Genomic DNA, 25,198 nt, shown 5'->3' with positions numbered 1-25,198 from the left:
AAAGATGAAGAGAAAACCACTTCTAAGTGTCAGAAAATCTACATTCATTGTTTGTAACAACAAAACACCTGGTGTTTATATGTAATGATGCAACAAAACGGGGCCTCTTACTACACAAAAATAGTCATTTGAATTTTGCTACTTCCTAGGTTTCTGTTTTCAGTATATGCTAATGTCAATGTGTAAACGTGTCTTCTAATTTTATTCAAATTTTAGCCATTTTTTAGTAAGTGATCAATACAGGTTAGACATGGTGGCTCACCTATATAATCCTAGCTATTTGGAAAGCAAAAATTGGGAGGACTGTGGTTTGAAGCCAAACTATCAGACACAAAGTTCCCCATTTCAACCAATTTAAGGAAAGATGGGCATGCTGGCACATACTTGTCATCCCAGCCATAGGGGAAATAGGAGGACTGTGCTCTGGGCCAGTCTGGGCATAAACATAGTTGAAAGTGGTAGAGTGTCTGCCAAGCAAGGCTACAAGTTCAAATGTGTTGGTGTGGGTGTGAAAGAGAGACAGAAATGGAGAAAAACAGAAACAGAGAGAGAAAGAAACAGAGAGACAGAAAACAAAACCAAAAAGGGCTAAAATGGTAGAGCACATGCCTAATAAGTGAAAGGCTGTGGTTTCAAACCCAGTACCACCAAGAAAAGAAAAGAAGAGAAGAGAAAAGAAAAGAAAAAGTAAGCAATTTTTAAAAAAAGACTATTAAAAAAGGGAGCTACTGTCAGGTTCTGGTTGGCTTACACTGTAATCCTAGTTAGTCCAAAGTCAGCTCAGGCAGGACAGTCCATGAGACTCTTACCTCTAATTAGCCACTTGAATGCCAGAAATGGAGCTGTGGCACAAAGTGGTAGAGCGCTAGCCTTGAGCAAAAAGCTCAGAGAAAGTGCTGAGGCCCTGACTTCAAGCCTCACAATTGATTTTTTTTTTTAAGGGAGACATTAGCTGGGTGCAAATGACTCATACCTGTAATCAGCTTCACAGTTCACAGAAGGTTATAGGTGGGAAGATCATGTATTGATATCCATATATAATCAGTTTTATTTAAGTTCTAGTAAGGCACTGATTTTCAGTGTGGGTTATGGATCAGCAGCCAAGAACATTAATTGTGAACTGGGTAGACATGCAAATTTTCAATCCCCTCAATGACTCCCTCAGTCAGAAAATCTGGAGGTAGAACCCAGTAATCTCTATTCTGAAAAGCTCCAAATGATCCTGGTACACACCAAAGTTTTGAAACCACTGAGTTAGTTTAAGCTGTGTATAGTGCCATATATTCAAAAAATACCTTCACAATACTGGGGTGAAATTCTCTCTTAGTTCATAAGCTAGTAGCTCATAAGCATCCTTACTTTATTCTTGGCACGTTGTAAAGGGTAGATACTTCACTGGGTACCACTGACTCAAACCTATAATCCTAGCTACTCAGGAGGCTGAAATCTGAGGACTGCAATTCAAAGCTAGTCCAGGCAGGAAAGCCTATTGAGCCTCTTATCACCAACTAACCATCAAAAAGCTGGAAGTAAACCTGTGGCTCAAGTGGCAGAGTGCTAGCCTTGAGCAAAACTGCTGCAGGACAGCAGTCAGGCCCTAAATTCAAGCCCAGGACTGGCATGCACGCTCATGCGTGCACACACACACACACACCACAGTCACTTCATCTATTAGACAACTCATAAGATTTACACTCATAGTCCACACACACACACACACACACACACACCACGGTCACTTCATCTATTAGACAACTCATAAGATTTACACTCATAGTCCATAACCTCTTCTCTTCTCTCAACAATTCTTCCTGGGATTACTTAAAGCCATTTTCTTACTCCTAGTGTTCTAGAATTAAAGAAATGGCAATATTTAAAAAGAACATTGTCTGGAAGGTTTTAACTAAAACTAGTCAGTACAAAACTGACTTTGTAGATGACTAAAGCTAGTCATCTACTTTGTAGTTTTGTGATCATTTACTTTGTAGATGGATAAAATATTGTTCTTGTTCTCAACATCTCAAACCCTAGCTGAGTTAACTGTACATGTAAAGAATGAGATACCAGCACTTACACTGTACATCAAGTGACTGGTAACTGAGCTACTTTCAACTCAGGGACAGGAAGGATTGGTAACCTATCATTATGTTCTACTGAGTATTAAAAACAAAAATCATGCTGGGAACTGGTGGCTCACCCTATACTCAGTAGCTGAGAACTGAGGACTGTGGTATGAAGCCAGCCTAGGAAAAACAAATCTATGAGACTCATATCTAATTAACTAGAAATGGCTGGAAGTGGCTCAAGTGCAGCTCAAGAGTTAAGAGTGCCAGCCTTGAGTAAAAAAGCCAAGGAAGGGTATGAGTACCTGAGTTCAAGCCCCAGTACTGGCACAAAAGAAAAAAACAAAGAAAGTAGCATTCTTTTAACACATCTCTTTATTAGTCTTTTCTCAACTAATTTCACCATTATTTCAACCTCATTCTATCTCTGGTTTCTAAGTGACTGTACTAAAGTGTCCTTTAAAAATTCTTAATGTTTCGCTATAAACTTTTCTTTAAATGATGGGAAGAAAGAACAGAGCATGTACTAAAGAAAACAAATTCAGCCTGGGTTTGCATAAAAAAGAGAAGTTATCAACATCCTTCATTGAAAATTCTTCATTAAAAATAAAGCCAGACGATGGTGGCTCACACCTATAATTGTAATTACTGAGGAGGCTAAGATCTGAGAATTACAGCTCAAAGCCAGCCTGGACAGGAAAGTCCATGAGACATTTATCTCCAATTAACTACCAAAAAGCCAGAAGTTGGTGCTGTGACTCATGTGGTAGAGTGCTATCATTGAGCAAAATAGCTAAGGGATAATGTCCAGTCCCTGAGTTCAAGCCCCAGGACAGGGACAAAAAAAAAAAAAAGGATAATACTAAACATTTAAACATAAGCAGATATTGAAAGTTCATCTTTCCTATGTTTTGCAGGTTAAGCACATGCTTGAAAGACAAATGCTGTTAGTAAAGCTATGTGCAGTACATTAATAAAACTCGTGAAACCACCATTACCAACAGTTCTGCATACACAGCATGCGTGAGTTGCAAGATGGGCCCTGTACCTTTAATTCTTTAAGCCCCTGCATGTATCTCCCTTCTACATCCTGTATCTGGTCCTTCAGGTCATAGATATCCTGCAGGACATAGGAACGAACCATTGCATAAACAATGCATAAACATAAGTTAAGACTTAAAAGATTCAGATGAAAATAAGACATGCTTTCGTAAACTCCAGACTTGATGATACATCAAGGAATAGAGTAGATCATAGTGGGATTGAAGAAGGTAAACAACCTAATGTCAATCTTTTTTTTGCCATTAAATTCTGTCGAAAACAGCATTAGCAAATGAGAGCAGGGCTAAATACTGAAAAATGGTAAATAACATATTTTAACATATTACTTGAAAAATTTTTTAAAAATCTAGCATAATACTTCACCCTCTACAACTAGTAAAATACATTGCAAGTTAGAAGAAAATTTTGCTGATCCATATATAAGTGGCAAAAGCTGTAATACACATATATGCAGCAAGTTAATCTTCTGTTACTGACCACAATTTGGGAAAGAGAAGCCAAATACAAAAATTTTGAATATAATGTCAATAAGATATTTTATCCAGATGACACCATTTAAATGTGATAAAACCATATGTTACCATAATCCTAAGAAAAGTGGAAGAAATCAGATTTTAAATGGAAAATATTGTTTCCCTGGTGCCCATCACAGTTATGGAAGGTCAATTCTGGATCTTTACTGTAGGTGGAAATGTAACTGCTATGTGGCCCTGAATATCAATTATTAAAAGTAAATCACATATATTTCTGGCACTGTGTCTTCCCTATCCCACTCTGTTAAATTTGTCTTTTACACATTGATTTCAGTAAAAGATATTTTCAAAGGACCTATCAGGAGCCAGATGCTGGATCACAAAAACTTCACTTCTTTCAAGGAATGATGTCCTTTTGTTCCACAAGAATGTAGCACCTAAGGTAGGCGCTGGTGCCTCACGCCTGTAATCCTAGCTACACAGGAGGCTGAGACCTGAGGATCAAGATTCAAAGTCAGCCCAGGAAAGAAGGCATGTGTGAGACTCTTATCTCCAACTAACCACCAGAAAACTGGAAGTGGCACTGTGGCTCAAAGTGGTAGAGCTCTAGCCTTCAACAAAAGAGCTCAAGAACAGTGCCCAAGCCCTGAGTTCAAAACCCATGATTCCTCTCTGCTCCCCCACCCCACCCCAAAAAGAATGTAGCACCTAAAGGCAAGATTTTGTCTTACCCAACTCTGTACCTCCAGCACTTATGCCTGGTACACAATAACACAATGGTTACTGACATTTTCAAAGCTATGGCCATGCTGGCTTAAGTCAACTCTCCTTCTCTGTCACTTTTTCAAATCCCCATCCAATTAACTCAGTTTTATTCTTGGTCCTAACATCATATAAAATCACTTGGTTTTAATACTGAAACAATGTCTTTTCTATGAGATAGTGGTCTTCTAAAGGCCAGAGTATGTTTTGCTACCTATCTCTCTAGATGGCAAGTTTTCAATAAACAAGAATAGAGGAAGAAAGGAATGCAGTTTCTCTATTACCCTTCACCCAATTCCTTAGCAGGCTTCAGCAATTAAAGACATCAAAGAATATTTTTTACATTTTTAGCTCCCAGATGAAGGAGTTAAGAAGGATAGTGACTCAACTAAAACCAATAAGTCTTTTCACTATCTCAGGTGTCTCTCTTACCTCAAATATTCTTCTACTATTATTATGAAAAACTGAAAACTGTATACAGGTAAATAATATTGTAATGGCTCAAAGGCTAATAATTCCTAGAGTCTCTATATGTAAATCTCTGTATTTTCCATTTAAAATACAGCAAATTAATTCTGAGTTCTTTTACTTACATAACAAAAACATTTTGGCTTTGGCAAAACTCGTTCCAATACCATCATATTTTTAAGGGAAAATAAAAAGAATTACTTAATTTCTTTCAGGTTCTAAAACACCTGAGAGTAATTGATGAGCTACATTGACCATTTCTTTGAAGCAATCATACTCCTTGTTCCTAGGAAGTCTCATTTGTTAAGAATCTCCTTATAAACTACAAAGAGACCAGAGGACTTTTAAACACAAATGAAAAACTCAGGTTTACCCTCAATTCACTTAATGAGGTGTCTGGGTCTATTAAGCTGCTGGTGTCCCCACTTCCTCGTCTGGATGAATTTCCACTTAGCGGGGTTGTTGCTGAGGCAGAATTTCGAGATGATGGCTAGAAGAAATAAGACACTTCTGAGATTTTGTTTCATTAAAAATGTTTGCTATAAAACTAAAAATAAGGGCAGGTTGTTAGGACCAGATGTAAAATTTCAATATAGAAACTAATAAACAGTGTGATCAAGAAGCCACCAAATGCAATTGATGGACAATTAGATTGGTTTGGGGGTTGGAAGCATTCAGAGAAAAGCCCATGCAAAGAAGCAGAATTTCATTAACTCAAATGTTTTATTAGAAGCTAGAATTCAAAATAACCAAGGAGAATTTCTGTGGGAGTTTATTTTCTAAGTTTATCATTGCTATTTCCAACAGTACTCTAATGAGCACATCAGATTAGCCTAGAAAAGTTTTACAACTTTAAAATCAGATGTCTCTAGTTCATAAAAATTCCTAAATTCTTTTTTTAATCCTTTAGAGATTCTGGTTGCAGCTAAGAGCAACAACTCTGCATACCACTGTGAATTTAGACTACTCATCACTAAATCATGCTAATTGTTAATAGACAACAGAGATCTGTGCTTCCAATGAACTAGTGCTACTGAGCAATTGTAATGTGGCTAGTCCAAATTGAGATTTAAGTATAAAATATATATCAAAGGCTTAGTGCGGAAAAAAATTGAAAAATCTCACTAATAATTTCTCACATTGGTTTTATGTTGAAATATTTGGACATCTGGGTAAAATATTATTTAAATTTAGTTTTTAGTGTTGCTACCAGAAAATTTAAACTTACATATGTTTACAGTGTTGTCTTGCATTATATTTTAGTTGCATGTTCTAGAGTATAAAACTAATTAAGACAAATCATTTTCCTGACTTCCCTAAGGCTACTTTTAGAAAAAAAATGACCACTACCATAAAAGCAATTCCTAGCCAGAGGCATGGCTGAGCAGTACAGCACCTGCCTGAGCTCAAGGCTCTGAGTTCAAACTCAAGTACTGCCAATAAAATGAAAATAAAATAACGTCACTCCCAGGAGACATTTGATCTCAAGAAATAATTTATTTATAAAAGGAAAAACAAACACCTGAGATTGTAATCACAGACATTTAATTTTCAGTGTCATACGACTTGTCAAGATCAACTTTTAGAGGAATGAAAATGAAAGAAAAAAGTAATCAAAAGCTAAAAAAGTGACATTCAGTGAAATAAAATGCAACCATTTCTCTTCCCAGGGCTTCATGTGATTTAACTTCCAAGGAATTTTGAGGGGTCAAGGACAGGAAATAGATGAAGAGTAGCTGTATCAGACCAATTGCAGTAAAATAAAAGAATGAACAAAATGTAAGCTTAAGTGGCCTTAAGAACTTAATTTCCTCAGGAATTTATATACTCACCCTTGTGTAATTTTCAGCATACTGTTTGTCAGATTTTTCATCCAACTAGAAAGGAATAGAGATTTAAAAAATTAGCAAAAATATTTATTAGCATGTTCATTTTTTGTAAGGGTTGAAAAAAATCTCATTTGAGTTCTCCAAGTTCAATGATGTTTGAAACCTAAAAGTAAACAGTAAAACTGAAATAAAAGTTAAGACACAAAGAGAAAATGTCAGGAATTTATATTCTAAGGAAGATAAGCACTAAGCACTTTCAGATTTTTATTTCATGGTTTTAAAATACATTAAAGAATACTGTATATAAGCTTCAGTTTCAACACTGCAAATGTCAATACAAAAAAGCATGCACATATCAAAGGAAAAATCTAATAAAAATAAACCAAAAGCCAAAAAATACATTTTTAACATTACTAGGACATAAAACACATCAATAAAACGAGTTAGTACTTTTTATAGCCAAGTTCAGATTATACTACAAGATACAAATCATTTTTTCCTGACATCATTAAAGGATTTTTGTTTTTTGTTAAGGGGTATACACACACATGGTCTCCCTAGCAAGAACAAAAAAAAAAATGCAAACAACACAAAAAGTTTATTAAAAATAGGCCTCTTTCCCTACCATGCCATACTGTTTCCTCCAATCACCAAAGGCAACCAACTCCAAAGTCTTTAAAATATCCTAAACACTAGGAACCTACGTACATTCAAAGTCTCAAAGTTTTAAGAAAGTATTTGCGATTTGGTCCTATCATGTATTATTCCCTTACAATATAGTATTTATTCATTTGCTTACTGTCTGGTCTAATATAAGCCCTATGTATGTATATGGGCTCTTTTCTATATTCCTAGTGCCAAGTATAGCACACCTACCATATAGGACTTAAAACTCTATTAGATAAATGAAAAAATGAATCTGCTACCTAATTTATTTTTATAGCTTCATAGTAACATGGTATCTTGACATGCTATAGTTAATTTATCTCTTGCTAATAGGTCTTGGTTTTTTTTTTAATTGTTTTTTTTTTCAGATAGTTTATCAAGAAAGAAAAGGATATATTAAAAATTTGCTCCAAAACTCTTCTGACTTTATTATAAATAAGGGGAAAACTCAGAGGTGAAAAGACTTTGCTGAAGGTTGAACAATTACTAAATGCCTCAGATGAATCGAAACATCAGTTTTATGAACTCTAGTATTTGTAGGTATCTCAATAGCTATAAAGAGATTTAACTAAATAAAAATACATATCCAGGTTCCAATTACTAGACCTGCTTTCCCAACCCAACCTAGAGAAGAGATGAGGAAATGTGTAATTAATAGATAAAACATGAAATGTCATTACTTCTGGCTCTGTTCTGATCATCACTTGATCCTAACTTCCTTGTATTTGAAACTTTGTAGTGATCTTATCACCCATATTCATCATCCAGATAATCTTTTTAAAACATCTGTTAAATACTATATCAGTAATATAAACACTAATTTTAGATTTTAACTTTTGTTTTTGCTTTCTTGCTATACCCTCCCTAAAAGAAATCACTCTATTTGGATTTTTTAATAATATATGAAATGTTTTACAACTATCAACCAAAAATATGTTTTTAATATGGCAATTATCATTATAAAAGGTAATAGTTCTCCCTCAAATTTCTACTAGTAAAATGCATTGTCTTTATGTAATCTGTTATATTTTATAATAAAAGAAATATCTTAATGAACTGGCTTATTTTCCTCATATTTTCCAAGGAACCCTTTTAAAATAGCAATTATGAAATTTATAACAACTATTTATAATAAAATTTATAATTAACAATTATAATCTTTATAATAATTAAAAATAAAAAATAAAATTAAAAAACCTAAAAAAGAAAAGCAAGAAATATTCAAAGTTAAAATATTCTTCTAAGTCTATTTAAAATCTTTCTTCATACCTGACTCTTATAAAACTGAACTTCCAACTCACCCATGTACTAGTAGACCATCACCATGGAATAATCTTGTATTCCCAAGGTTACACCAGTGAAGTCAGATGTGACAATGTTGATTCTATCTTGTTTCGCTATATTTTGACATGGCCCAATTGTCGCAACTCAAACTGATCATGCGCCAAACCTCAGGATTGTTAAGACAGGAGAGAAAAAAAAAAGCCTACAGCAGCAGTATGCCGCAGTACAGTTATTTTGGTTGCAGTGACTTGGCCAGAGACTTCTTCAGTTGTCACTTTTGAACAGCTTTGTAAAGTAAAACGCTATACTGTAAACAGTCCAAGGAATCCAAGAGATTGACAAAGGTGAATTAAGGTAACAAACTAATGTTCATAATGACTGAAAAAGTTTGTGGGAGATTGTGATAAAGCTTATTAAAATTCAACTATGTTTAGAGTATAAAAGTGTACTTTTGTATACCAAAAGTATTTATAGTGTAGTATTTGCGATGTAGTCTGTTCAAGGCAGTCATTAAATCCTACTCTAGCAATTACTTGATAGAAAGATAAGATAGATAGATAGATAGATAGATAGATAGATAGATAGATAGATAGATAGATAGATAGATAGATAGACAGATAGACAGACAGACAGACAGACAGACAGACAGATCCCTTATCTGAAATGCTTGGGACCAGATGAGTTTCAGATTTCAGACATTTTAAGATTTAAAGATACTATAATATACATAAATAAAATACCTTGCAAATGAGATTCAAGTCTAACATGAAATTTATATTTCATATACACACCCAATCCACATAGGCTAAAGGTTAATTTTCTATGTTAATTTTTAGTGTGTCTGAGTTTTTACAGGAACCTATCACATGACAACTGTTGGGATTTTCCACTGTGACATCATGTCAGTGCTCAAATTTTCCAGATTTTACATCATGTCAGGTTTTGGATTTTTTGATTAAGGATGTTCAGTCAGTGATGGCATGGCAAAGTTATTCAAAAACAATTTTTTGAAAAAACAGAAAAATAGAAAAACTGATTATCTAGTCACAGAGGGATGAGAATAATCAATTTAATAACTGCCTAAAGAAAAACTGGCTGATGATTCTATCCAAAAATCAATTATTATTAATCAGCAAATTTTATTAGCATACTTACATTCTTTTTCTTTATTCTAGTTGGACACCAAGTATACATATATAACTAATAAAGAAAAAATTAAGTGACTAAGAAAATTATAAGCCGGGTACCGGTGGCTCATGCCTGTAATACTAGCTACTCAGGAGGCTGAGATCTGAGGATCTGGGCAGCAAAGTCTGTGAGATTCTTCTCTCCAATAAACCAATAGAAAACCGGAAGTGGCGTTGTGGCTCAAGTGGTAGAGTGCTTGCCTTGAGCTGAAGAGAGCAGGGACAGCACCCAGACCCAGATTTCAAGCCCCACAACCAACAAAAAAGGAAAAAAAAAAAAAAAGAAAACTATAAATTCTGGACTGTTTGCAGAATCAGAGCATCGTTTTTAACACCTACTAGCTCAGAAGTTATTAACTATCAAGACTATAAATATATATTTGGTCTACAATGTGGTAGAACAAAACCTCTAAATTTTAGTTTAGGCCTGTAATCCTACCTACTTAGGAGGCTGAAATTTGAAGATCATGATTTGAAGCCAGCCAGGACAAAAAAGTCTATGAGACTCATTTTTTTTTTTTTGGTCAGTCGTCAGTCTTGAACTCTGGTCTTGAGTGCTGTCCCTGCACCCTTCAGCTCAAGGCCAGCATTCTACCACTTGAGCCACAGTGCAACTTCCAGTTTTCTAGTGGTTTATTGGAGATAAGAGTTTCGTGGACTTTCCTGCTTGGGCTGGCTTTGAACTATGATCCTCAGATCTCAGCCTCCTGAGTAGCTAGGATTATAGCTGTAAGCTACCTGTGCCCGGCTCTTCTATGAGACTTTTGAATGACCAAAAAAGCAGGAAGTAGAACTGTGCCCCACCAAAAAGAAATTTACTGTCAGTAATTTAAAATCAGAATGTTTTACATAAAAAAACAGATTTCTAACATATGTTTAAAAGATAGAGATCCTTCTGTACATCACCTTTTACATAACAATTAAAAATTGTTAAGACAGAGAGATGGGTCATGGGGCTTGAACTCTGGGCCTGGGCTCTGTCCCTCAGCTCTTCAGTTCAAGACTAGCACTCTACCACTTTGAGCTACAGTGCCACTTCCAGTTTTCTGGTGGTCCATTGGAAATAAAGAGTCTCACAGACTTTCTTGCCTAGCCTGGCTTTGAACGAGATCCTCAGATCTCAGCCTCCTGAGTAGCTAGGATTACACGTGTGAGCCACCAGCACCCGGCTTCTACCAATATTTTTTGTACCAGTCCTGGGGCTTGAACTTAGGGCCTGGGCCCTGAACGTTTTTGCTCAAGGTTGGGGCCCTACCACTTGAGCTAGTTTCACTTCCAGCTTTTTGGTTGTTAACTGGGGGTAAAAGTTTCACAAACTTTCCTGCCTGGACTGGCTTTGAACCACAACCTTCAGATCTCAGCTTCATAAGTAGCTAGGATTGAAGGCGTCAGTTACCAGTGCCTGGCTCGCATCTCCTTTTAACATGTCTATAGTGAGCTGAATTATAGCATACTCTACAAAACATATACCTGGGTTTTGGGTTGTTTTTTTTTTTTTTTTGTCCGAGACCAGGACTTGAACCGGTATATGATGGTTTCACTCACTGGCTGGCACTCTACTACCTGAGCCATGCCTCTAATCCCAAGAAACACGTTTGTTTTTTATTTTTTTTAATTTGCTTTAGAAAGGGTTCTAGCAAATATTTTTAAACTTTGCCAAGAGGCAAAAAAAAGGATATTACATATGCACTTGTACAGCCACTTAAAAATATAAAAGCCAGGGGCTGGGAAGGTGGCTCAGTGGTACAGCGCTTGCCTTGCATGCTTGAGGCCCTGGGTTCCATTCCTCAGCACCATATAAGCAGAAAAAAAAAAAAAAAAGCCAGAAGTGGCATTGTGGCTCAAGTGGTAGAGTGCTAGCCTTGAGCTGAAGAGCTGAGGGACAGCGCCCAGGCCCAGAGTTCAGGCCCTACGACCAGACCCCCCCAAAAATATAAAAGCCAGTGAGTGTCATACGGGCTATAAAATAACACGAAGATTTTTGAAGCCCTGTCCTAAAGAATCTTTTGCTTACACTAAAGAGTTATATTTACTTAGTAGAGACAAGAAGAAACTAAAAGAACAGTCAACATTTTAATTTCTGTGTAACTTACTTAATTTCTAAGAAATAATTATAAACAGAACATCTATTAATTCAGACATCATGGATAGAACATATATATTAAAATAGAGACTGTTTATAGAATAAATATATGTATTTATATAACATATAATCTTATATATATTTATATAATATATATGCTGGACATATAGAATAAATTCAATTGTCTATATACATGCTAAAAAGAAGATAAGCAGGATAAACAGGCAGTATTTCAAAAGAATGATTAGAGAATCAGCCTTCCAATTTAATAAGTAAACAGAGCCCTTAATTCAATCCATGACAAGATATTAGATTTGAAAAACAGCTTTCCTAGGGAGTAAATTCAGTGCCTGAATTTTAACAGCTACTCTATTAGTTGTTAGTCACAGCCTAAGACAACATAATCACTCCATGCAATGGACTCACACTGGTCAAGTCTGGGATACTGGCATCATCCACCTCAGAGACAACACTCCCCCTACGATTCGAACGACTAAAATAGTCAGCAGCAGAAACCTTCTAGTCAGAAAAAACAAAAATAAAAAACCACTTTAAAAGTTAATAAAAGAAGAAAAGAACATTGGCCCAAACAGAAAAAAATGTTTTAATTTCATATATGATAAAAGCATTATGAAACAAAGAAACTTTATAATTAATCTACTCAAAAGTTACCAAAAAAAAAAAAAAAGTTTCTTAAGTGAAATCACAGTTCCTTAAAGCACTTGTTTATGTAAACTACAATTCCACACAATAGAGGTAACTTACTGGCTAAGGGCAAGCAAATCTCACACATTCTCCACTGGCAGTTTCCAAGATTGTAGCTAACTAATACCTCTACTATATTTCATAAAGTTTATTCATTATAGCTATCAATTCTAGTGATAGCTAATTTCCACCCTTTTTTATATTCCTCAAGATCAGGAAATATACAAAATACAAAGGAAAAAAAAACCTACTCATCTCTTTTTGGTTCACCCAACTTGCCAGCTATTTCCTGACTCAGACGTGGACACTGCTCTGGAAAGCTCTTTTTTTATACCTTCCCCTCCACAACTACCAAACAAACAAATAACAACAACAACAACAAAAACCAGCTGGCTCCTCATATTTTAGGGAGCAGCTCAGAGATTTCTGGCCCCGACTACTCCACCCAAAGGGGCACATGCGCACACAAACAGTTTGCTCTCTCTGGTATAACACACTATTCCTAGCACTCAGTGCCTCAAAATACTAAACACAGTACCTAGCAAATTAATAAAGTAAATTTGTTTTATCTCATCAACCAATTATTCTTTATTTCACTCAGTTGACTGTTTACCTTGCTTCTCCTGGAGGAGAGGGTGATTTAGAAACTCATAAGTAAAGACAAAGTAGACCTATGAAGTTTTGTTAATGACTAATAAAATCAAGCAATCATTTTTATTCACAATAATACTATAACAGATATCTACATACCAATATATATATATATATATATATATATATATATATATATACACATGCATATGGGGCTAATATGTCAGAACTGCTATAGGTATTTTCTATAATTCACTGAATTCATCTATTAGGCCTACCTACAAATTAGATAGCCTTAACATCTCCATGGTAAATATAGAAGTGGATGCAAGCCCAAGCACCAATTTACTTTTCTAAATGCTTTCAGGTGTTATGGCTTATTCTCTTTCCTCCAGAAGCATGAACACCAATTGGCTGACTGAGGGACCACATCTGCTTTAATAAAATTAGTGAAATTTGCCAATAAATCCCACACAAGCATTTGGTGTTCCATTTCTCTTTACAATCTTCCTAGTAACAAGAACCGTATTAAATAGATCATTTTTCTGAATGTAATTACCACCTCACAGAAAGAATGCTTTGTCTAGCTCCAAGTTGACACATGTAAGCTTTACAATGTTATTTTCAGATCATTTATAATAGATGTCATCAAGCCAATGTGAAAGTTCCAGCTTCATAAAAGAAATGAGGAATAAAAATTGGATGAATGAACTAGATTTGTTTAATTTAGCCCTCAGTAACTTAAAAAGTTCACTGATCTTAACAGTTAAATATTGATTAAATACCACATACAGAAGTATCTGGCAACATGATTTGCATTCCATAATTATGAATTAATGATAAAGTATTTTTGCTTGAGATATTTTTGTTTAATGAAATACACACTAAAATGCATTGCATAACAGCTATGGAGAACAAAACATAGACAAGTTTCAATAAATGACTTGTATATGAGACATCTACAAGAATAAGACCCATAGTCTCAACGTAACATTATAAAGCAAAATATTCATATAAATTTAAGGAAAATGCTCATTTTATCAAGAACAAATTTTATTTTCCAGTAGATTTCATTGTTGTCACTTTAAAAGTTGTCATATTTGTTTGCATGCAAACTACGCTCACCACACTCTCCCTTCGCCCATGGCTGGCACGATCTGAAGACACAATGCTTTCAGTGTCATCGTCGATAAACTATAGATATTAAATGCAGATAACAAAAAATGATTCAATTTCACTTTAGGTCTTATCTGACTGTAAGCACCTAAAACAAAACACTCTATACAAGCATTATGATTGGCCCAATGTGCTATGTACTATTAAATTAAAAAGCTGGGCTGGGAAGGTGGCTCAGTGGTGGAGTGCTTGCCTTGCATGCATGAGGCCCTGGGTTCAATTTCTCAGCACCACATAAGAAAAAAGAAAAAAAGCCGGAAGTGGCGCTGTGGCTCAAGTGGTAGAGCACTAGCCTTGAGCGAAGAGCTAAGGGACAGTGCCCAGGCCCAGAGTTCAGGCCCCACCACCAGACCCCCCAAAAATTAATTAATTAAAAAGCTACTACAAAGTAGAACAAACTAACATTAAATATCAAAAGGCATTTCCAAAATGCACGAAGAATAAAGCAGACCTTTATTTTTTAAGTTAAATACAAGGGGAGAGCATGAATAAACCAAAACTGTCTATCAAGGTTATGCTTTTCAGATCTCCAGATCTTTGGAATCCCATGAGGAGTCAATAAATACATTTAATGCTTCATTTGGGGAAATATTTTTCTTTAAAAATTTAAATGAAATAGTATGAATTAAAGATAGAATTTCCTACCAGCAAGACACTGAAGTGATGATCTGGATATCCCTTTATTCATTCCTATGCAGCTAGTGGAAATGTTTCTAGTATCACCCTATATTGAGCAGATTTCTTCCTATTTTACAAGCAGAAGTCTCATCTTTGGTAGATGTAGTTTATCTCCATTCTGACATCACTAAGAAACCATTCTGGCATCACTAAGACAGTAGCCCCAATGTGCAAATGAAATAGGATCTAGCTAGTTCAAAAGAACAAGGAATTATACTTGACTAAAAACATATCATTAGTCAAGAGTGATGGCATACACCTGTAATCCCTAAATGGAAGGCAGAGGTGGGTTTCAGACTGAAGACAGCATAGGCAAAAAGCACAACACCCTAGTTGAAAATAAAAGCAAAAAATTAAAATTTAAAAAAAAAAATCCTGACGGTGTGACTGAAGTGGCTAGAGCTCCTGCCTAGCAAGAGTAAGACCCAGAATTTAAGTCCCAGTACTGCCTAGCCCCCCAAAGATGTGTGTGTGTGTGTGTGTGTGTGTGTGTGTGTGTAAGAGAGAGAGAGAGAGAGAGAGAGGGAGAGGGAGAGGGAGGAAGGGAGGAAGGAAGGAAGGAAGGAAGGAAGGAAGGAAGGAAGGAAGGAAGGAAGGAAGGAAGGAAGAAAGAAAGGAAGGAAGGAAGGAAGGAAGGAAGGAAGGAAGGAAGGAAGGAAGGAAGGAAGGAAGGAAGGAAGAAAGAAAGAAAGAAAGAAAGAAAGAAAGAAAGAAAGAAAGAAAGAAAGAAAGAAAGAAAGAAAGAAGGAAAGTTAAAAATTATTTTAGGAGCTGGGAAGGTGGCTTAGTGGTAGAGTACTTGCCTTGCATGCATGAGACCCTGGGTTCGATTCCTCAGTACCACATAAGCAGGGGAAAAAAAGCTGGAAGTGGTGCTGTGGCTCAAGTGGTAGAGCACTAGCCTTGAGCTGAAGAGCTGAGGGACAGCGCCCAGGCCAGAGTTCAAGCTCCACGACCAAACAAAAAACAAAAACAAAAAAAAATTACTTTAATGTAAAAAAAAAAAAAAAAGAATGAAATAGATCTCCATGTACTGATATACAGAAAAAACAATTGATAGATGTGGTGATCAAGACACCCATGAGACCCTTATCTTAATTAAAAAATAAGCTGGAGCTAGTTGCCAGTGGCTTGTACCTATAAATCTAGCTACTTCAGAAGCTATTGGGAGAATCATACTTCAAGGTCAGCCTAGGGAGAATTCTTTCTTAACCAATAGCTGGATACACGGGTATAAACTTGTCATTTCAGCTCAAGATGTATTTGAGAAATTATGTAGCCAGGCACCAGTGACTTACCTATAATCCTGGCTACTCAGGAGGGTGAGATCTGAAAATCATGGATTGAATCCAGCCCAGGCAGGATTCAAGTCCATGAGACTCTTATCTCCGATAAAATACCAAAAGTGCGAAGTGGAGCTGCGGCTCAAATGGTAGAATACTGTGTTAACCCTGAGCAAAAGCAGCTCAGGAACAGGACTCAGGCCCTGAATTCAAATCCCAGGACCAGCAAGGAAAAAAAATATGTACTAAGTTGCATTCATACAAGAACTATCAGTTAAAACAAATTAGTACTTGATTTTGTGCGTTAAAAAGCATCATACTCCATGCACAATACAGTGAGAAAACACCACATCTTGAATATTCTAAACTGTGAGTACAAATCAATGAGAACAACTAAAAGCTTCTATTAAGGATGCAAAGAAAGTAGACAGCTCACCACGGGACTGCTTCGTGCTGAACTTGTTCTTGATGAATAATAACTGTATTCAGATGGCTATAAAATTTCCAAGAAGAAAGGATTTATAACAATTCCCTTTTTGGGAACACATTAATGACTCCACACCTAATGACCCCGACTCTCAAAATGTAGTTAACTACCTCTATGTGATCTCCCTGATATCACTCAAGATTCACCAGTCCCTGACAAGAGGGAGAGTAAGGGGATACCCTGAAGCATGGTGTTATCATTTATTTTTGTCAGTAAGCTGTTACCCTTACATCTCCCCACTTTTCGCAACATCCCGAAGTAGACTTACAGTTCGAGAACCATAAGGTTTATATAATCCACCATCATACAATGACGCCTGAAGAACAAAAGAAATACCATTTACCTATTCAGTATCAAGAGTGTTTGGAAAATACCCTTAACATTTTTTTTTTTTGCAGTACACAGTTATATTTTTTTTTTAAAAATCCCCAAGGACCAGTAACTTGTGTATAATCCTAGCTACTCAAAAGGATAAAATCTGAGGACTGAAGTTCAAATTAAGCCAGGGCAGAAAGTCTATGAGACTCTTATCTCCAATTAACAAGCAACAAGTCAAAAGTGAGGCTATGGATCAAGTGGTAGAGCGCCAGCCTTGACTGAAAAAGTCAAGGGAGAGCACAAGGCCCTAGTTCATACTTCAGAAACAGCACACAAAAAAAAAGTCTCTCAAATTTTTCCGCCTGGGCTGACTTTGAATCTCAATCCTCAGAGCTCAGCCTCCTGAGTAGCTAGGATTATAGGAAAGAGCTATATTTTTTAAGCTTCCCATGTAAAGATTCTGAGGCTGTAACACTGACACAAATTGCTGTATCAGCTTCATTACTTATTACAGAATTTTCTTAAAACTGTGTTATAAAACTAGGAGAACAATTTATTCTTTTCAAAGAAGAAAAAGAACAGGAATGGAAACAGGTACAGAACACATTTTTTGCCCATTGTTGCAATGAAATCAAGTTATATAACTTCAGAGTTCTAGTCTAATGGCATAGGTACAACACAACAAAGACCTTGAAAGCAACTAACAACTCACACATTGCACAAGCTATTGCTTTTGCTTTTCTAGACGGCACATGATCAAGATCATTAGCTGACCCTCCAAAAAAATATGACATCTCTTTCATGGTGAGTAAGTGAATGTGAAGGCATTCTACCTTTTCTGTAGGTTTCCAAATAGATTCTAAACAAAGACTATCAATAGTCAGCAGTTGCCACCTTAGTGCAAAAAAACATGCTTATTTTTAATGCCCTGAAATTTTGTATTTTGAATATAGGTAGCACATTCTGCAATTTACATGACATTAAAGGCCTATTCTGAAGGAAAGCTGTCAAGCCACAGTGTTATTAGCACTATGACAGTTATCCCATCAGCAGTACATACACTGAAAGAGGAAAATACAAACCAGACTGGTACTTCTCAGCAGACCAGAATTTGTAGTTGGGGAAGCCTATGAAAAAAGTGAATTATTAAGAAAAAGTGGTACTCCGAAGACAAATCTGAAGCCAACTTCTCAAAATATACTAACCCTGTTACTCTTAGATGTCGCCAAAGGATCACTATACAAGGAAGAAGACTGGAAAGAAAAAAGGCAAAACAAAATAAATAAGCAAAAAAAGAAAAAAAAAAAAAAAAAACCCTGGTCTCATCATGAAGGTGAAAGACCATAATTCATGAGCAACTTCTAAGGGCTTCCTATAGTTTTTAGGTCTTCAGGTAGTTAACACAGGAATTAAAAAAAAAAGTCAGAAACTTTCTTAAATGACTTGTGTAAGGGAGAAAAACACTTGGAACAGTCTTCTAGCAATGTGTCTATAGTATAGTATAGTCCTTGAAGATTATTGTTAGAATGTGAAGTGTGAACCTAATATATTTTTTATTTTTTTAACTGTATTTTTTTTGTCTTTTTTTTTTTTTTTTTGGGTATTGGGGATCGAACCCAGGACGTTGCACTTGCTAGGCAAGCGCTTTGCCACTGAGCTACATCCCAGCCCTGTTTGGGTTTTCTTTAACTGTATTTTTTTGTCTGAAAAAAAAAATTTTTTTTAAAGCACCATGGCAGCCGAGCACATTGGTGGCTCACATCTGTAGCCCTAGCTACTACTCAGGCTCATGGTTAGCAACCAGACCAAACAGGAAAAGTCCATGAGACTCTTATATCCAATTAACCACCAAAAAAGCTGAAAGTAAAGGTATGGTAGTAGTAAAACACTAACCATGAAAAATAAAAATTAAAAAGAGAAGTGTAATCTTTATTTCCAGTGCTGGAGATTGAACCCATGACCTAACATGAGGTACATAAATAAGTACTATCACTTTGTATTATACCCTAAGCCCTAACTTATTAAGTAATTAGAATAACTATAATTATGCTTCAAATGTATGTTAAATGCCTTGAAAAAACAAGTTTCTATAATTAAAGGGCACTGGTCATGAAGTGTATTGATCGATTCCTACAACTTATTTTGAAATACATTAAAAAAAAAAAAAAAAGATGAAAGCCAGGTATGTTGGCACATGCCTCTCAGCACTTGGGAGGCAGAGGCTGGAGGATCACAAATTTGAGGCCAGCTTGGGCTACAGAGTAAAACATCTCTAATAATAATTAGTCTTTTTTTTTTATTAAAAGATAGATTAATGGCTAAAGGAACAGACAAATAATTATGTGATAAAGAAAATGCAGATGTGATGTTATGATGTTAACTATGAAATTCTTTGAGTGTTTTTTGGGGTTTTGTTTTCTGGGTTTTTTTGGTCCCAATCTGGACTCAACTGGGTATCTAATGCTTACTTCCACTCATTGGCTGATGTTCTATAACCGAGCCCTACCTCAAACCCCAGGTTTTTTATGCTTAAATCTTTTCATTAAGATTTTGTTTTTAGGGGCTAGGAATGTGGTAGAGTGCTTGCTTTGCATGCATTAAGCTTTGGGTTTGATTCCTCAGCACCACATAAACAGAAAAGGCCACAAGTGGCACTGTGGCTCAAGTGGTAGAGTACTTGCCTGGAACAAAAGAAGCTCAGGTCAGTGCCCAGCCCCTGAGTTCAAGCCCGGGGACTGGCAAAAAAATAGATTTTGTTTTTAAAATACTCATTTACAAACATGGTTATTCAACAGTTGCCACTGTCTAGAGGCCTACTCACATAGACTACATGAATTCAGTTACCTAAAACCAACATACACACCATCATTCACAGATTAGTTACAAGCAGTCAAAATGTCAAACGAGGGATTAGAAATGTGCTAAAAAGTGGGTAAGACACATGAAGTCAAAAAACTTCTGACAAACCCGAGTGAAGTAGGTAGAGGTAGGTTTACTATGTTTAAGACTGCTATAGTTTCTCTGGTCATAGTAGAGGCCACTCTGCAAAAAGCAAAAATAAATAGTTTTCTCAGATTAAATGGTTTTGACCTAGCAGCATACAAAGTGAAATTTGAATATACTAATTCAAATATTAGAATGACCAAGGACCTTGAACTTCAAAACAATGTTTTTAAAGCAATGGGATCATACTAAACAAAAAGTTAAAAGTAACCACTCTTTCAAGTTAAGAAAGACTTGAATTAAAATTAAAATGATTCAAATCAAGTCATTACTAATTTTTACTACTTTAAAAAATAAGACAAGCCAACCAGGCACTGGGGATTCATACCTATAACCCTAGCTACTCAGTAGGCTGAGATCTGATGATCGTGGTTCAAAACCAGCCCGGACAGGAAAGTCTGTGAGACTCTTATCTCCAATTAACCACCAGAAAATCAAAAGTGGCGCTATGGCTCAAGTGGTAGAGCACTTGCCTTGAGCTGAAGAGCTCAAGAACAGCACCCAGGCCCAGAGTTCAAGCCCACGACTGACAAACTAAATAAGACAAGCATTCAGATAAAATGAAATGGAAATAGGTGATTTATTCTCATGCTCTAATTAAGAATCTAAGACAACTAAAGAATTACTATTTTTATAATCCATTTGGCAAAAAATGATTAGAATTATTTGTTACCAACTTTCTCAGTACTATTGTCAAAAGAAATTGGTCAAATTAGATTATGAGAAGAGGAAAAAAGGAAGGCATTAAATACAGTTTGAGCTATAAACTAAGGCAGACCATTCCATATAAATGTGGTTACCTGAATAAATGTGGTTACCTGAATAAAATCAATCACCTATAAAACTTCTTCCCAGCTTCTCTGCCATCCTTTTTTCATTCAAGATTAAAAATGTAAGTCTCCACTACTGACACTGTAATCAAGGATACTCCTAACTACTACCCTTCTTCTACTCTTGGCCTTGACTTCCTACAGAATTGCCCATTCACACTCTCAGCTAGGTACCATGATTCATCTTTCTTCACAATTCCTAATACCTCATCTGCCAAGACCTCTTCCTTCAGTTATATCCCTTCTTCCCTCATCCCTTCTACTAACAGTCACCCCCCCGCTTCCATCACCCCCTACACATTTCTCTCACAGAAATCCTGAATTAATAGGGACCTTGGGACTATACTGCCAGTACTGTGGCAATAGAGCAGGAAGAAGGTATTGCTAGTGTCCACAGTATTTCATAGCATTTGTCTCCCACAGAAGTAAACAGCAAGGTGACTGGAATAAAAAGCATATTATTCAACCGTTCATTACATTATATTGAGTTTGCTGTTAAGTGGCCAGTGGTGGAGGTGATTCACACCAGGAATCCCAACTGTAACTCAGAAGGAAGAGCCAGGAGTTTAAGGAGTTTAAGGGGCTGGGGGGCAGGGGGGGGGGGGGGGGGAGGGAATCTCAAATGGCAAAGTGCTGCCTTGCAAGCACAAGGCTCTGTGTTCTATCCCATACAATTCTACCCTTATATACTTTATTGTTTCTATCAGAAAATACATTCCATGGTCCTAAATAAAAAATTTCACTGAATCTATTCAATCAAGGACAGTTCATAAATGATGAGCTTTTCAAGAGACCTTACTAATTTAACTAGCTTTTAGGGTTAGCATATGTTAATTTGCTATTGAATCTGCAAATAGAACCAAATTATTTTAGTAAGGTTCTTATCAGTCATTTTCAGCATAGAGAGTTTCAATGATGCCTTAAAAGTACACTGAAGCAGTCATAATTTATTAAGTTACCTAAAAGTAACAACTATGATACAAGACACAACAGAACTAACCAATGGGTCTTTAGGTGAACCAGAATATCTCTTCTTCCCATAAGAGGAACTGTAAGAGGAATGATTCTAGAAGTAAATAGTTTAAGTTAATGATCACACAGTGCAATTTTTTAAAATAAAATTCATCTTAAAATTACACATACAGGATTGTTTGAGATAGTCTACATGCGATCCATTTCCCACTGTTTAGTAAGTAATTCATTGCACTTGCATAGCCAATTTATGTGAGCTCTCTACACATCATTCTCCCCTGCCTCCCCATGCCAGCTTAGTGTCTGGACAGCTTAAAAACAAAAAACAAAACAAAAAAACTCATTTGGACTTAGAACCAGATGATGTTTGTGTGGACCTTTGCCCTATATCCTACTAAAATCCCTTATCTCCTTTATGAAGTTTCAGATAAGTGAGTCTGTATCTCCTATAGTCTTCTTATCTACATGTCAAAAGCAAGATTGAGAAAATAAAGAACATGAACATAGAGCATTTTACTATCTAAGATGATACTCCTCAAGTTAGAGGTCCTACAGTATGTTCTGATGCGGAAGAAATCATAAGACATGGTATGGTCTGTCAAGTGTAGCAGTAGAATTACTGAATAATATCTTCTAGAAGGGTCTTTTAAAGATTGTCTAAATGCCTAAGTTCTAGGAGTAGAAAGTCATGAGTATAAAAAGACAAAAAGTAGTAATACTGCTAAACAGATTAACTGGTATGCAAGAGATCCAAAATGGGTATGTAATGCTCACCTGAAGAGAATATATACCTATAAAAGTAGCCTATCAATAGCCCAAGCAATAACAGACTCTCTGTTCTAGAAAAACCATCACACATGCATAGCTAAATCATGAAAATTAACATTTGCTGTTCCTTAAAATTTGTTTTTCTTTTTTTCCTTTTATATTTTTTAAGTATTGAAGTTTGAACTCAGGACTCTGCACTTACTAGGCAGGTACTTTACCACTGAGTTACACCTTCAACCCTCCTTTTTGCTTTAGTTTTTTTCAGATAAGGTCTCATATTTTTCCTCAGGGCTGGCCCTTCTATCACTCCTGATTACACACATGTGTGCACTACTACACCTAGTCCAATATGTGTTTCATTTCATAAATAACTGTAAACATTTTACAAACAGTGGCAATATACTAATATAATATTCACACACACAAAAAACACAGGCTACTGCTTAACTTTCTTCATAAATATAACATGACAAATCAAGCCAAAATGTTGAGACATCAATGATGTCTCAAGTGTCAGCTATCGCTGTACATGTCACCATACATATTTTGTCTAGCCACCTCACACCTGCTAGCTTGTAACATATAACATGAAACCACATGTGCTGCTGTAGCAGAAATATGGCTCTCAAAAAAGAAAAGAACTACGTGTTGGTGACTCATGACTCTAATCCTAGCTACCAAGGAAACTGAGATCTGAAGATTGAAGTTCGAAGCCAGCCCAGGCAGCAAAGTTCAAAAGACAACTCTCCAATTAAGCAGCAAAAGCCTAGAAGTGGAGTTGTAGCTCAAATGGTTGAGTACCAGCCTTGAGCAAAAAGAAGGTTAGGGACAGCACCCATACCCTGAGTTCAACCTCAATAGTAGCAAAAAAAAAAAAAAGGAGAGACAAGAGAGATAGGGAAAGAGAAGAGAAGAGAGGGAAGGGGCGGGCATATGTCAGCTGGGTGGCTCAGCACCACAGGAAAAGATATTACTACCAAACTTTGGGAACAGGTAAGCAAATAATTCATCTAACCCTGAAGTTCTAGCTCTTACATTAGACTTCTATCCATTTTAAAGTTTTGCTGGGGATTTTTGGGGATTTTCACTACTAGTGCTGGGGATCAAACCTGCAGCCACACACAGGTAAAGCATTCTACCACTAAGACACATCTTCAGCTCTGATTCTAAAATTCTATAGGGAAATTATCCAAATCATAAATTACGCCAAAATTGCAAAACAAGAATGAGAGGAAAAGAGGGTACAGCTGACACTGAGTAAAAGGAAAGAATTGTAGATATCACCACCCTATGTGGAAGAAATAACTGTATTGTCAAAGCTCACAGAATTCACAAACTTTATAGACCGCGATTAAAGACAATCTGCCCCATGAAGGTTAGAATGTGTTTGACTTTAAGTATCACTATCTCACAATACTGTCAAATTTATGTAATCACTTAATCACAAGAAAAAAATTACAAAACAATAGTTGTTGCCTTATTAGCCACACATTTACCTCCAAAAACTGTAACAAAACCCATGAATAAAGTTAGTCATAATCTGATTAGCAACAATAGGTAAAAGTCCATGCTTAAAGTCATGCACTACATACAAATGATGAAACTCTTGATCTATCCTTGAGATTATCATACTGGAATTCAGAAAAATGCAAAAGTTGATTTTATTTCCAAAGTCAGGATACAAATAAAAAGAACATTTGCAATTATTAAAAATATAGCACTACTTTAAATGCAAAAACCATTAATCACAAAAGCTATTAAATTTGAAATAAAAATGCTTCTTCCCACTCCTTCCTATTATTAATTATTACTAAACTGTATGTTTAAACTGCGTGTGAGGGGGCTGGGAAGGTGATTCAGTGCTTGCCTTGGGTTCGATTCCTCAGCACCACATAAGCAGAAAAAGCAGGAAGTAGAGCTGTGGCTCTAGTGGTAGAGCACTAGCCTTGAGCTGTAGAGCTGAGGGACAATGCCCAGGCCCAGAGTTCAGGCCCCATGGCCACCACCACCACCAACAACAAAAAAAACCTGCATGTGAGGGCTGGGGGCATGGCTCAAGTGGTAAAGCACCTGCATAGGTCCTGGGTTGCAGCCCCAATACTGAATAAGTAAATGAATGAAATGAATGAATGAGATGAATAAATAGAACTTTACACAGAGTGTCGGACATGGTGGTCTATACCTATAGTTCCTGCTACTCTGGAGGCTGAGAGAAAAATTTTCAAGTTTGAGACCAGCCTGAGCATCATAGCAAGAATCCTCTAAAAAAACACTGGTATGTCTCCAATCTTCCCCCTCCTTTTTTTTTTTCCAGTACTAATATGAACTGGAAGTACTGCCTAAGTAGTAAAACACTTGCCTACTAAATGTAGGATCCTGAGTTCAAATGTAGTATCAACAAAAAAACTTAAAAATTAAAAGATTACTGTAACATCTTAGTACACTGTAGCACAAAACACTCTAAATATTCTATAATCAAAGATGTCACTAGATGTTATTCTGCATCATCA

General features: G+C 36.2%; 1 protein-coding gene across 8 annotated transcripts in view; it reads right to left on the bottom strand.

Moving 5' to 3' along the window:
- Lrrfip2 (LRR binding FLII interacting protein 2) overlaps positions 1-25,198 on the bottom strand; it is a 114,987-nt gene that overhangs the window by 36,916 nt on the left and 52,873 nt on the right. For 3 of the 8 annotated variants that reach the window (XM_042666463.1, XM_042666465.1, XM_042666466.1), the window contains 2 exons: positions 6,661-6,705; positions 5,202-5,318 (listed from right to left, as the gene is read on the bottom strand). In XM_042666463.1, the coding sequence (XP_042522397.1) occupies positions 5,202-5,318; positions 6,661-6,705 (162 nt within the window). Of the gene's footprint in view, positions 1-3,111; positions 3,184-5,201; positions 5,319-6,660; positions 6,706-12,303; positions 12,394-14,298; positions 14,368-16,746; positions 16,804-17,065; positions 17,114-18,197; positions 18,243-18,320; positions 18,369-18,745; positions 18,749-20,082; positions 20,158-21,948; positions 22,015-24,280; positions 24,320-25,198 lie in introns of all 8 variants that reach the window. The other 5 variants (XM_042666461.1, XM_042666464.1, XM_042666459.1 and 2 more) reach the window with 4 other exon arrangements.

Source organism: Dipodomys spectabilis, unplaced genomic scaffold, assembly GCF_019054845.1.
Source record: "Dipodomys spectabilis isolate Male_0828 unplaced genomic scaffold, ASM1905484v1 ptg000365l, whole genome shotgun sequence".
In the NCBI taxonomy this organism is placed as follows: domain Eukaryota; kingdom Metazoa; phylum Chordata; class Mammalia; order Rodentia; family Heteromyidae; genus Dipodomys; species Dipodomys spectabilis.
The sequence above is the reverse complement of the archived record's forward strand: the minus strand, read 5'-3'. Positions and strand labels throughout refer to the sequence as shown.